Source organism: Stegostoma tigrinum, chromosome 25 (assembly GCF_030684315.1).
Source record: "Stegostoma tigrinum isolate sSteTig4 chromosome 25, sSteTig4.hap1, whole genome shotgun sequence".
Lineage (NCBI taxonomy): Eukaryota > Metazoa > Chordata > Chondrichthyes > Orectolobiformes > Stegostomatidae > Stegostoma > Stegostoma tigrinum.
In genome coordinates, this window is record NC_081378.1 from 36,120,362 (window position 1) to 36,134,167 (window position 13,806).

Genomic DNA, 13,806 nt, shown 5'->3' on the forward strand with positions numbered 1-13,806 from the left:
GATGGCCATCCCACGTGGTGCTTGGCTTTCACAGTGTAGGCACACTGTACGTGCTGGTTGGAAATGGTCTTTAATCAGGCCATTATGTGACGGCTCAGGTTTCTGCCACTTGCAATGTGCTGTCGTGGCAGAAAGACATCAGAACCCCTTCCAGCACCTTCTCTGACATAGTGCCAATTCTTCTGCCTCACAGCTCCTCCAGTGGGTGTGGAGGTTTAGCCCGGCATATGCCTTCCCCAACTGCTCTTTCTTTTGAGTCCACGCAGTTTACCCTCTACCTCTGCTATCTAGGTATTCCATCATCTTAATATATCAATTCATCTTCCCTATCCTCTACATGTTCATTGTCTCACCCTCATTGACTTTGATCTGCACTTAAATTCATTCCAATCTCCTTTGATTTCTCAAACCTGTCTCTTCTCTGAAGTTTAATCTCTCAAGCTCTTCCACCCATGACCAAAGTCCTTGTTTTGTCGTCAGATAACACCTCACCAGCGGTTTCAGCCATTTTCCAATCTCCTTCCTCTGACAAAATTACTTTCCTGTCTCAATGGCTGCTGTCCTCTCCTTTTCTGCCATGAAAAATCTATCCCTAACCCTCTCTCTATTTCCTATTTCCAATTCCATAGATTTGCCGTACTGTGGACTTGCTTGCAGACAATCTTTCATTGCTACTACAAACTCTCATCTCTCACTTAGCCTTCAATCCACACATTGAATTCCTACTGTGAGGAACACATCCACATCAAAAAAAATTCAGGTCACCACATTTCTGGAAGCATTATCTTCTTCCCTCGCTTTCCATTTCTTCCATTTCAGCCCTCTCCATGTACAAGCATTCCATCATGGATTCTTAATTTGCGTTTGGAACTTGCAAATTTCTGACTGCCTCTTCAATGTCTAGACTAGATGAGTCAAATTTTTCTCCATTCATTTTTGACAGCATTGAATTTTTTCTGTATTTGCTAGTGATTACTTGCTTCTTGTCTCTATCCTTGTCTCCTTGGTGACGGTGAGCTAACTGTCTCATTTTTAAATCTTCCATGGCCATACTGCATTCTGGAAAAAAGTGTTCTCCAGCTGACTACTTAAAATTCATTCCCTATTCTGGTTCCAAATTCCCATGGTAAATGATTCCTTCTTTAACAACTCTCTGGCACTTCTTTTCTCCTTTACCTTCGCTTTAAACTGCTACATCCTTGTAACACTCGTTGTCTTTGGCAGTCATTCTTTTAACACCCCACATCAAATTTCTTGTCTTCTGTGCTCATTATCTGCCCTTGGTATCCCATTAAGTTATTGGGAGTGTGTTAGCACCTTGATATTTTTTAAAGTGAAGTTAAATAGGTTTTTCTCCAGACCTCGAATTGGAAAATGGACATCTCTATTACCCATGGATAACTTGTGTTAAATATAGGATCAATTAAATTATGATACCTCAAATACACTCTTCTTCAAAAGCTACGTGGTTATCTGCACTCTCTTAGTTAGATATCTTACTTACTTGAGTGCAATCTCTGATCTGCAAGCCAATTCCTAAGGTATTATCCAGAGCAAGATAATATTCTTCACTGTTCTAAAATATAAATATTTATGATTTAGTGCTACTGATATAAAGTGCACTATAACAGGAGCACATCCTCTCCAAGAGCATGGAGGCTAATGTTTTTCAGTTTAGTTGGTGTGATTTTCTGTCTTCCTCTAAGAAATGTGTAGGTTATGATCTGGGTTGCATTTATGTGGGGCTCATACCAGAAGCTGTAAGTCATTTACACATTGTTAGTAAAAGTATAAATCCGTTGAAAACAACAAGTAGCTAATTTATTGAATCAGGAGATCATACAATCTCAAGACGGGTTTGTTGAAGAAAGCTATTTCAGCCAGTTTGATCTAATCATTCAAACCACAGGCCTTTATTGGAGGTACAGATCTGTCATGCCATGAGTCTGATTTTCCACTCGTGTCTTTTTACATTTGTGATTATTTTATAGTATGAGTTTCAAGTTTGTCATGAGCCATTTAACCCATACCATTTTGTCCACTTTATTGATCAATTCAGATTAAATTTCCAATGTGATTCACCATGTAAACAGCATTTGGAATCTTTGGAACTCAGTTGTCCCAGAATAAACCTCCTGAAAGCAATGTGTTAATCGTACATGTTTCTGAATACTGGTCCATTTCATTGCTGGTAGCAATTTAATTATTCCAATCAATATTTACATTATTTGATTTCAAATAATAATCTTTCTGTGATCGGGCCATCATAAATGAGAAAATAATTCCTGTTTTTTGTAAGTTTATTTGGGGACACTGCTGAAAATTATTTTTCTGGCAAGGTAGGACATAATTTCTCATTTATGTCCTGAATAACAAGCAGGAAATTATATTCCGCATGGTAGAGTTTTATTGTTTCCACTAGTAATATTAGAACTTTAGGGCCAGAATCAGGTAAAATAGAAAAGACCAGGTCATTTTAACTGTCAATTATGCTCCAACCCAGTTACACTCCCGTTTTCTTTGATTTGTTACACTGCTTTAGATTCGGTTTATCCAAATCAGACGCTGCCAACAAGACTGACCTCTGCCTTGAGTTCAGGTTGGAGTGATTCTGCTGATTCTTTGACATGGGAAACCTCTTCCAATTATACTTTATTAATTTTTGAGATGTATGGGTACCAGTCAGCGTACACTTTTGTATTAAAATCACTTGATGTTTTAATTTATTGAGGAACTGACCAGTGTATACAAGTGAAACTGTTGAATGGTTGATTGTGGTTACATTTTCAAATAATATGAGATCAGGATACACATAGGTGGAGGATTGAAAACTCAGTGGTAATTTTTAACCCTTAAAGCCATTCTGAGTTGCATTATGAAAACTGGGCCAAGTTATTGCTTTTAACTGGATCAAGGACTTTTATGTAATGAAATACACAAATTATGCTTAATTATGCAATTGAACGCACTGGTTTTAGACAATATAATGTTTGATTATATGAATTAATTTTATTAGATAATTGAATTGTAACCTAACCAATGCATTTTGGGTGGGTTTTCTAATTGCAGTCAAAACAGAAAATATACCGAGCCAATTTTTTGGCGCGGTGTCTCAGTGGTTAGCACTGCAGCCTCACAGCGCCAGGGACCCAGGTTCGATTCCCACCTTGGGCGACTGTCTGTGTGGAGTTTGCACATTCTCCACCTGTTTGCATGGGTTTCCTGCGGGTGCTCTGGTTTCCTCCCACAGTCCAAAGATGAGCAGATTAGGTGGATTGGCCATGCTAAATTGCCCATAGTGTACAGGGGATAGGTCTGGATGGGATGCTTCAAGGGGTGATATGGACTTGTTGGGGCGAAGGGCCTGTTTCCACACTGTAGGAAATCTAATCTAATCAATCTGTGTGCAGTGTGATAATAGCAGGACCTTGCAAAAATTATCTTGATAGTGGTTCATATGTTTCAGTGTCAGTCTCCACTGTCGACAGTTCATAGCAAAAATCTAGTTTGGGATGGAGCTTGATTCGGTGCATTGCTTACTGTTGTTTGCATTAGCGGGAAGTATAACTATGATTGGATCCTGTCTTTAAACAGGAGACCTGTTGCCATGGAGAAGACTAGGTGACGTTATAAACTCTTCTCAATCATTTAAACTTCAATAACGTTAGTTCCTTTTCGAAGATGCAGAGGTAACAAATTAAAGAAATAAATATTTGTGAATCACTAGCCAATCTGTAAATTGCAATCCAGTTAATGTGACAATGTTTTAATACAAACCATGAAGTATTTTTGATTCCTGTGAATCAGTCTGCCACCAATAAACTGAAAAGTAGTTAGCTGATAAAAATGCTGTTTTTCAAACCAATAGGTTCTGCTACTAATACTACTCACATAGATAACCTGCAGCAAGGAGAGATTGAAACCTAACATTTGGCAAAATCTAGAGGCCTTGAATGTAATTTCTCCTTTCAAAAATGATAAAAGTTTTACAGACTTTGTAATTAACCATAAACATTGTGCAACATTTCAGGATCACTTAATTTTGTTAGGCCATAATTTTTATTTTCTTGAGCCAACTATGGCTTCAAATCCTACCTCAGTATTCCATATTGAAATTAATTTTGTAGTTTTCTTAAGCCACGTCGATTCATACAAATTTCTGTATTTATAAATATCATAGCTAGACACATTAATTCCAGAAGGACAAAACAAGTCATTTTAATCTATGTTATAAATCTGCACAACAAAATTTCCCTAGATCAGTTTTTTAATTCCCTTGAGCATGACAGAAAGGGTAGAAATTTGACTGAGTCCATCTATAGTCCTAGAACTCATGCTACAACACCTGAAATTTCACCTTGTCACACATTGCAGTAACTTTCTTAGGCTATAGGTATTTGTGCACAGTTTGTCTATTTCAGCAAGTGAACTCACATTGAGTTAAAAGCAAAGTACTGCAGATGCTGGAGATCTGAAATAAAAACAAAGTGCTTGAGAAACTCAGCAACTGTGGCATTATTTGTGGAGAGAGTAACAAACAAATGCCTGACTTTCTGCTGGCCAGACATTTATTATTACAGTGTAGAGTGGGACTTGCAAGGGGAGCCTGAATAATCCCTCATTGTAGCTGATTCTAAAGGAATTGCCCATGAAGTTGAAGAATAGTCATGCAGGACTTAAATGTTGCTGAAACGACACTAGAAGTTGAAGCTTTTCATCTTGTACTCATCAGACCATGATACATGACTTTGTGTTGCACAGAATGAAAAGAGGGTGTGGGTTAATTGGTACAGCGATGCAGCAAGAAAACTTAACTGTTTTCAGGACCGGCAAATAAATTCTGTTTGGTCTGGAAGTTTCCATAACAATGCAGTAGAGTTTGGCTGTCTTCATGAATTCTTTTAAAAGAAAAATTCAATGTATGCGTACATTCATTTCAACTACATAACACAGCATTTTTGAGTACATTCAAAAAGAATTATAAAGTACATAGTCTAACATCTGGTTAACTACTTAACTAACCCAATACTACCCTCACACGTCCCCAGCTACATCTCTCCCATATTACATACATCACCAGACACTGACCTGAAACACCCATTTCACCCCAGGACCTGACATGGCTGCCCTGTCCTGCTCCAGAACAGCTTTTTTTCACCCATCCCTCACTCTCGAAGACTACTGGCTTCCCCATGCTAGACCTTGTGCCCCCAAGTTTACCCCTGCTCCTTTCTTGCCCCACTCTCCCCTTCCCCAAATTTCTTCTTCTCCAGCTCCAGACTATCTCTCCCTTTCCACTACCCCTATGTGCAGATGCTGTCAGACCTGCTGAGTTTCTCCAGCACACACACTTTTTCTATCAAACGTTTGGTGTTGGTCCGTGCTGCCCAGGACCAACATCTGTGCTTGTTTATGAAATGAAGCAGCAGGAAAACTGAGGATGGATATTCTCCAAGCATTCAACAATTTAGGCCAGAGCAAGAGAATATAGAATTTGTTTGGAAGAGGATCAAAGACATGAAAAATATAACAAAAAATGTGAACAGATGAAATGCATCACATCATAAAAATTGCAACCTTCCTCTCCTATATGTGCACTTTGTTTCAAGTGTACAGCACAGCATTGTGTTCAGATGGAGGTCTTTACTGAAGTGAAGTTTAACATGTTGACAGGTTGTATTCCTCATGGCTATGACAGACTGGAACAGATATTTGTAGACAATTGCATTCCAAACCAAATGAGCTTTATCAATTGTTAAAGAGCTTGTTCTTCTATACACATTAGACAAACAGGTGCTAATGTTATATTTAAAAAAAATAAAATAAAGGCTATCAGAGATCTTCTTGTTAACTACTTCTGGAATAAATTTTCAGCGATGGAAAACCTGAAGAAGTGAATATTGTTAGCTTGTATCAACTGCATTATCTAAGTTTTAGTAAACTTTTAAAGATTAGCCAGTACATATCCATTAATAAAATGACAAAACTCTGAGGGAATATTGATACAAATGAAAAATAAAGGGAATGCTGGGAATCTGAAATAAAAACAAACTGCTGGATGAAATCAGCAAGCCAGTCAGCATCCATGGAGAGAAACAGAGTTAACATTTGAGACCAAGTGACTTTTTTTATCAGAACTATTCAGTTCTGATGAAAGGTCTTCAACTAAACATTAGTGCTGTTTCTGTCCATAGATGCTGCATGGCCTGCTGAGTCCTCCCAGCATTCATAATGAATTTTCCAGTGAAGGAAATTTTTTGGCAAGAAATGGTATTCATTTGTCTCTGGGGTAGCTTTCTCAGTGCCAAAACATTGAAATACTACTTTACTGCACTTTATTATTGAGGGTATGAATCATCTGTAATTGCCTTAATGTAAATGTGAAGTGAGATACTAAAAGATTAAAAAAAAATTGCTCAACACATTTAGTGAGAACACATGCCAACTTGAGAATTGACACAGGCTTAAAAACAATCAGGACTCAATAACAGCTGACCCATGTTGTGTAGGTGTTTGTGGTCAGAACCCAATGGCTTTAAGCTTTTTAAACAGCGTGAATAATTTGGCAAGTGCTGCTGTAAGAAATTGAACCCGGCCACTAAACTTTGTGATGTGTCTAGTCAAGGTGAGTGCAGTTAATAAAATGTATTTTTAGGACGTTGTTATATTTTTCTGATTTAAGTCTTGAAATTTTTACTTTCTTGTTACTTGATATCCTCAGATATACTCCTCTAAGAATGGAGAGCTTTAATGTAAATATTTAATATTAATTGGTCTACATTTTTGCCACTCTGTTATTATGATTCCTGTGGAGACAGCTACCTTCTAAAAGAGTATTTTTATTTCCAGTGACTGACCAAAAGAACCACATGGCAAGATTTCAAATTTAAAGACTCATACTGTAACAATCAAACTAAAAGCAACATCGATTTGCCACTTTTTAGGAGATAATTCATATTTTAAACGACAGATAACAGACCTCATGCAACTACTAGCACAATCAAAAATCCCCAAGCTATCCTTTAAAAGAATGCCAATGGTCAGATTCTTTCTTCCCTTTCCCAGTTAGTTAGTTTATATTACGAAAACTGACGTGGTTATGCTGGAAATTCTTGCTTCGTTGTTTAGTTGGGGTGTCAAGTTTTATTTGAGGTTGCGTAGTCTCAAAAGTGTATGCTGCTTGAATCCATGATCTCTTTGGTAAGAACTATTTATTTACAAATAAAAATGTGCATAAATTAGATCTTCACACAGTTGCTCCCTCCTACATTTTTTTTAGAATCCCTACAGTGTGAAAACAGGCCCATCGGCCCAACAAGTCCACGCCAACCCTCAGACCTCCCACCCTGACCCATCCCCTTGTAACCCACCTGATCTACACATCCCTGAACACTATGAGCAATTTAGCATGGCCAATCCACCTACCTTTGGACTGTGGAAGGAAACCGGAGAACCCGGAGGAAACCAACGTAAACATGGGAGAACGCTCAAACTCTGCACAGACAGTCGCCCAGGGGTGGAATCGAATCCGGGTTCGTGGCACTGTGAGACAGCAGTGCTAACCACTGAGCCACTGTGCCCTTGTAAAGGCAAATGACGCACACTTCGGCTCTGAAATTAACAACCAATGCGCTGCTAGACACGCATGGGGATTGAACCCACAATCTTCATTTCAAGAGACCAATGTCGTCCCACTTGGCCACTGGGCCCTCAATTTTATTTTGAAAAATAATGCAAACTTTTTGTTGTGTTATAATGATCTTGGATGCATTATGCAATAGTTAACCAGACAGTATAATTAAAGATACCAGACACAATCAGAAAGCCAAATGGCAGAACACAAATGCTGTATTATGTTATCTGACCCCTAGCTATTTGTGTAGTTGCTTTGAACTGACTCCCTGCCATTTATTAAATAAGTTTGCACAATGGAGTGATGATTGCCATGTCGTGCATAGCTAGAAAGCATGCTCCAGAGACAGGGTACCTCTGCACGTTACCAAGTTATGTTATTGACATTGTTTGGGCAATGTACGTTGGGCCACACTACCAGGCAGCAACAGGGCTGAATGTTGAGGGCTGCTGGTCATCACTGGTGGCTCAATGCTTCTTAACAACTCCGTAGATTTCAGAACTGCTGCTGTTCAGCAATGGAGCTCCTTCAGTGGGAATGGATGGCCTAAGACTGTAGCAAGATCACCTCAATCAACAGCCCACATACAGAAGCCCAAAGGCCAAGAGGAACCTACTAACATTCTCATGTCTGCAAAGAACCTGAATACAGGAGGAACGTTTTTTTAAAAACTACCAATTATATGACAGACTAATCATGTGATTTCATTTGCTACATCATTATAACATGATCTTCTGATATTAACACACTGTTCCACAATTCCTTCTCTCTGTCCCAGGTTAAGCCAATCTTCCAGCTTCTCTTAACCCCTCACAACTTTAATTTTTTCAGTCTGAGGGTGAGTTTCCACCCTTGTACTCTGTTGTAAACCATACAGCCAGCATTTTTCTTTCCCTATGGTGCAGGATGAGTTGTCTCTTTCAGATCCATGAGGGCACACTTGGGTCTGAGAGTTTCAGTTACAGGAAATAGCATAACCTGATAATGTTTTGCTGTGCACGTTTCTCCTCTTAGTGCCCCTTTTCATGACAGTTTAAAACCCATGGCCCTCTGGATCCCCTCAACAGTTTAAGGTGTAAAACAAGAAAAAAAGTATAAAGTGAGAAACAAACTTGGCTTGTTTCCAAGATAGTAGGAAATGCAGATGCTGGAGAATCTGAGATAACAAGATGTAGAGCTGGATGAACACAGCAGGCCAAGCAGCATCAGAGGAGCAGGAAAGCTGACGTTTTGGGTACAGACCCTTCTTCAGAAAAGTCTTATTTCCACTTGAGTTTAGAAAACGGAGGAGTGACTTAATACAAGTGTATAAAATTATGAATGATCTTGACAAAGTGGATGTGAAAAGGGTGTTTCCTCATTTAGGTGAAGCCAGAACTATGGACCGTTGCTTTAAAGTGAAGGATCGTCCTTTTTAGGACACAAATGGGGAGACATTCTCTTTCTTGGAGGGTTGTGGGACTTTGGAAACCTGTGTCTCAGAAAGCGGTGTCATGTACTATTTTGAGGGCTGAGATAGATTCTTGTTAGGCAGGAGAACCAAAGGTTATTATGGACGGATGGGAATATGGAATTTGAAACACAAGCAGATCAGACGTGATCTTGTTGCAGACCAGAGCAGGCTTGAGGGGCTGAATGGTCCACTTCTGCTCCTATTTTGTATTTTGTTTACACAATCTGACTCCCCAAGATTTAGATAGTGATAATCTACCCATGGCTAGCACAGCTGTTCTTCCCATTCTCCTCCAGTCTGAGCATTTTGCACCACCTTTAGCATGACTGGGGTCTCTATTATCCTAATAGAAAGCACACCCAGCCAAAAGTGTTGTTGAGCAGGTCACATGACTGGCCACTTCTCCATTTCACCTTAAGTAGAAAGGGCAGGCCAAAAACATAACAAACTTTTAAACTTTGTATTTGTAACACTACGGATAAAATGTAATCCAATTTTCTATCTCTTCCCAGTGCTGTGCATTTGGTTAATACCAGAGAAATCTGTATTTTTTTTTCCTTTTACTTTGACTTTTGCCTATGAGTCATGATATCATCATTCTACTTCAGGGATGATTGCACTGTAGTTAGTATCAGAAATGATGTAGGTAACATTTTCCCTGCTTGTACTGGGAGGGTTCAAATTTGGCACTAACAGGAAAAATTAAGTTTGTGAGTCATAAATAGGACGACAAGAAAGCTAAAGGCAAATAGTTCAGCATTAAATATATGGTTTTTGTTTCAGCTCCCATAATAACATTTAAATACTGTATCATGTGTTTAGGGATTGCAATGATAACACTATATTAAGAGGGAGGCAATTGTTCGTGTCCAATTACCACAATGACTCTGAAATGTTTTCCATCAAAAAAAATTCTTATAGCCTTTTGGAATCCCACTGGTGATGGATAGTGCTTTTTGAAACTCTTAGACAGGGATAAAGATTTCGGAGAAACATTTCCAGCAGGAGACTACAGCAGCATACTTTCCTACCCCAGAAAACTCTAAAGTTACAAATTGGAAAACACATAAAACATTTGTTGCTAACCTTTCATATAAATGTCCAATGCTGTGGAAGTTTCTTTTGGGCAGAGAGGTATATTCTTTAAAGGTGCTCTTGTGCTCAATAGGGAACGTTCCTTGGAAGCTTCATGGTCAGTTCTGACGTAGAATCAAGAATAGAAGATAGCAGGGACGGTGTAGAGTGGAGAATGGGAAGGTTGCCATAGTGAGCTGTGAGGGCAGAATCCTTGTGTACGTTTAAGGCTGGGGTAGATAGATACTTAATCATTAGGTGATTCATAGGTTAGTGGGTAAGGGCAGAAAAGGGGATATGAGGAATGTTGGACCAGATCTTGTCAAATGGCAGCACCAGATTGAGGGGCCGAGTGGTCTTCTCCTCTTCCTATTTCTTATTGTCTTGTGGGAGCCAGTGGTGAGAATGTGGGTGTTTGGAACAAGAAGATGGTGAGCGGTAGAATCAGGAATCAGGTTGCAATGTATGTGATGGCACTGTGACTGTTGCAAGGCAACTGATTGAAGATGGTGGAGAAATTACAAATGGAGAGTTGTGTTCACATTCTTCAATGTGTCCCATGCCTTATTGTGTGGCTTAACACTGGGGCACAGTCCATACTTTCACAACTATTGCACATGTGGACTGAAATATAACACAAACCAGCGATGCATACTATAGAATGGATTGCAAGAAGTTAATAAAAAGCAGTAGATATTAGTTTTCTTGGTGTTTCTGGCTTCTCTACTTGTGCTTATTAACTTATGTAGGAGTGATCCAATGTGTAAAGTTCAAGAGTAAAATTAAACTTGGGATAGTGATTCGACCTACAAAGTAATTGTGTATATAGTATATATCATGACATGGTAAGGAACTGAAATCTTTCACTCCTTTAATTTGTTTGTCGATCTGGTGGACAGAAGTTTCATTTTGATTCAGCGTGACATTGAAATGTAGCAACACTTTTGCACAATCGGTTAAAATGCCTGAAGAGAAAATTGTTCTGCTTCCCTAAATGATTTAATGGGAATGATGCGATCCTGATGTTTTGCCCCTAACTGATTTTGATTGATTGCTCTTCCTGCCTGTTCACTATCTCCTGTTGTTTGTGGATGGCTTTGGTTGCTCCTTTGAATAGCAATAAGTTTTATATTACATATTCCTCTCTCTGTTATTTTTTCTCTGCCAACAGCGAGACCGTCTATCTCCTCCAGTAAAAACACACCACACAGAAGAGGAAGAAGGAGAGAAAAGCTGTGGACCCACGAGACTATGGGAAGCTTTCAGTCCCTGCAATGGCTGCCGACCTCTTGGCTTCCCAATTTTGACACAGGTTGATATTTTTACTTTCTGTATAATACTTGCCTACAGGAAAACACATCCATCAAGTATATTCTCATTGAAGAACCTTCTTTTTGTTTGAAAGTTACAGACCAAATTAGGATATTCTGAGTTCAAAACAGCATGCTGTAAAATTCGTTCTGGCATGGCACTGGACTTGAAAGCATCAGGCAGCCTCAGAGTGGGTCAATGTAAATTATGCATTTTTTGAATTCCCCCATTTTGAAGTGTCTAAAAGCACTCTGAAATGTGCCTCATCCTCACGGGGATGATGGGGGCAAGTTGGATGATCTGCATCCATGGGGGTTTGGGAGCAGTCCTGGCAATGCTCTGCAGCTTGATAGAGCAATGGAGCAGAGGCCACAGTGATGACAAGTTCCATGCCATGTCTCCTGCAAAGCGGGAGCCCGATTCTCCCCTGCCCCTTGGTAGTGGTGAGAGATTGTATACCTGGCTGAACTGTGCATCTGCATCTCAGTTTCCATGCCTACAGGCACTTGTCTGCATCCCCCCCAACCCCTATCAATCTTCACCTGAGTCCTCTGTAGCAGCATCTGCCTGTCACCTTGTCTTCTGGTGAATTGGCAGAAGAGCCATGGCTTGCTTATAGCTCATTCATATCCAGCGACTCATCATGTGCTGATGCCAACTCCAAGCGAGCCTCCAGAGTATGTGCAGTGCCAATGTCTGATTAGCAGCTGAGTGTCAAATCCAGTCTTCTTCATTGCCCGGCCTCCTTCAGTTGTGCAGGCCACAATACCCAGGCGTCATAAAGTAGGAACTCAGAAACACATGTTATTCTGAGGGTATGAGTAAGGAGTGGGAAGCAAAAGGCATCACCTGCAGCTTCCTCATCCTGCCAATTAGCAGGGTGAGGGTGAACTGGAAGTCAAGAAGTGGTATAAGATTGGAAAATGCCATTATTTCCTCGGTGTTCTCCAATACCAGATGCGGTGGGGACCTGTTGCATTGAGCTCCCTGCTGCTGAGAGTCTCAGGAGATGCAGGCTTCCTTGTCTGTCCTGCATTAGCTGTGCTGTACTCCTTTCCAGTGTGTTCCCCTTGACTTTCAATAGTGAAGGCAGAATATTAATGGTAATGTGTTTGGATGATGCTCCTGGTATTGTCGCCTGTACAGAGGTATATGAAAGCCAGAGAATAGTTACACTAGTAGATGGTAAAGGGTGAGCTCTGAAAGTCAAGAGCAGCTGCTAGGTGTATGGAACATTGTCCTTGTAGAGGGTAGGAGAAATTGAGTTTTACTTACATTCGCTGATCTTGATCAGCCGTGTAAGGAGATTAGAATTCAGTGACTTTGCGTTCAGGTGTTTGGGTCCAGGAATTATCTATCTTGCTCCCTTTTGAGGTGGTCCTTGTCATCTCCTGCCAGCTTCCCATCTCTCCGCCTGCTAACCTACATTGCTGATGCCTCGAACACCATATTCTCTATGTGGATCACTCTCTGTGCCCAGGCATTCACTTTGCAAGATCTTCATTTGCAGCAATCTTTTTGTGTCTCCAAAAGAGAGCCCACCTTTAAGAATGAGAAAACTGCCTACAATGCATGAGTGGCAAACAAAACTGCAGGCTCCCTTTGGTATGCGAGGAACTTTCCAGAAACTTTGAGAAGAAAGACTAGTGCTGGAGGTGCAGGTAATGGCACTGAAATCATACCACTGAGGTAGGCAGATCAGGTTGGAGCAATGATCACACGCCATGCTCCCTTGCAGCCAGATATTGAACAGGTTAATTTCTAGCTGGAGGTATTTAACTTTGGATGAATTTTCAGCCTGCTGCTGTGAAGTTTCAAAAAGATTATTCTCATTTATTTGTGAATCATCAGTTTTCATGAGTTCTCCTGTTCCATCTGGGAAACGTTTTGCAGCTATAATTTCATTCTGTTCAAATGTTGCTGAACCTGACAGCATGCGATCTGAGTGTCCCATTGGACTTGGCTGCAACTTAACACAAGTCTTAACGGTGTATCTACACTTCCATCATAGTACCAGCCTCCAGCCTAGACTGCCACTGCTACTCAAAGTCCTTGTTCCACCTCCTCACCTCTTATGACCCTACTTCACAACTTGTATCCTCGTCACTAAATAGTCCTCTATATCCTTCTCCCTCTCCTCAGCCACCTCCTCCATCTGGTGTTCCTGCCTATTGATTTGTTATTCTGCTGATATGCTTTAACAGGGTTTTACACCACTCTTAACAAGCCTGAGGCACATTGCTCCACCACTGTCCTGGTCTGCTCTGAGTTTTCTCTAGCCCACTTTCTCTACCACCAATTATTGGAACTTGCAGCTTCACAGTTTGCATTCATT

At 40.2% G+C, this 13,806-nt stretch overlaps 1 protein-coding gene across 17 annotated transcripts in view; it reads left to right on the top strand.

Annotated features, from left to right (window-relative positions):
• Nucleotides 1–13,806, top strand: part of anks1b (ankyrin repeat and sterile alpha motif domain containing 1B) — a 766,097-nt gene that overhangs the window by 449,446 nt on the left and 302,845 nt on the right. For all 17 annotated transcript variants that reach the window (XM_048554436.2, XM_048554438.2, XM_048554441.2 and 14 more), the window contains one exon: nt 11,332–11,472. In XM_048554436.2, the coding sequence (XP_048410393.2) occupies nt 11,332–11,472 (141 nt within the window). The remainder of the gene's footprint in view (nt 1–11,331; nt 11,473–13,806) is intronic.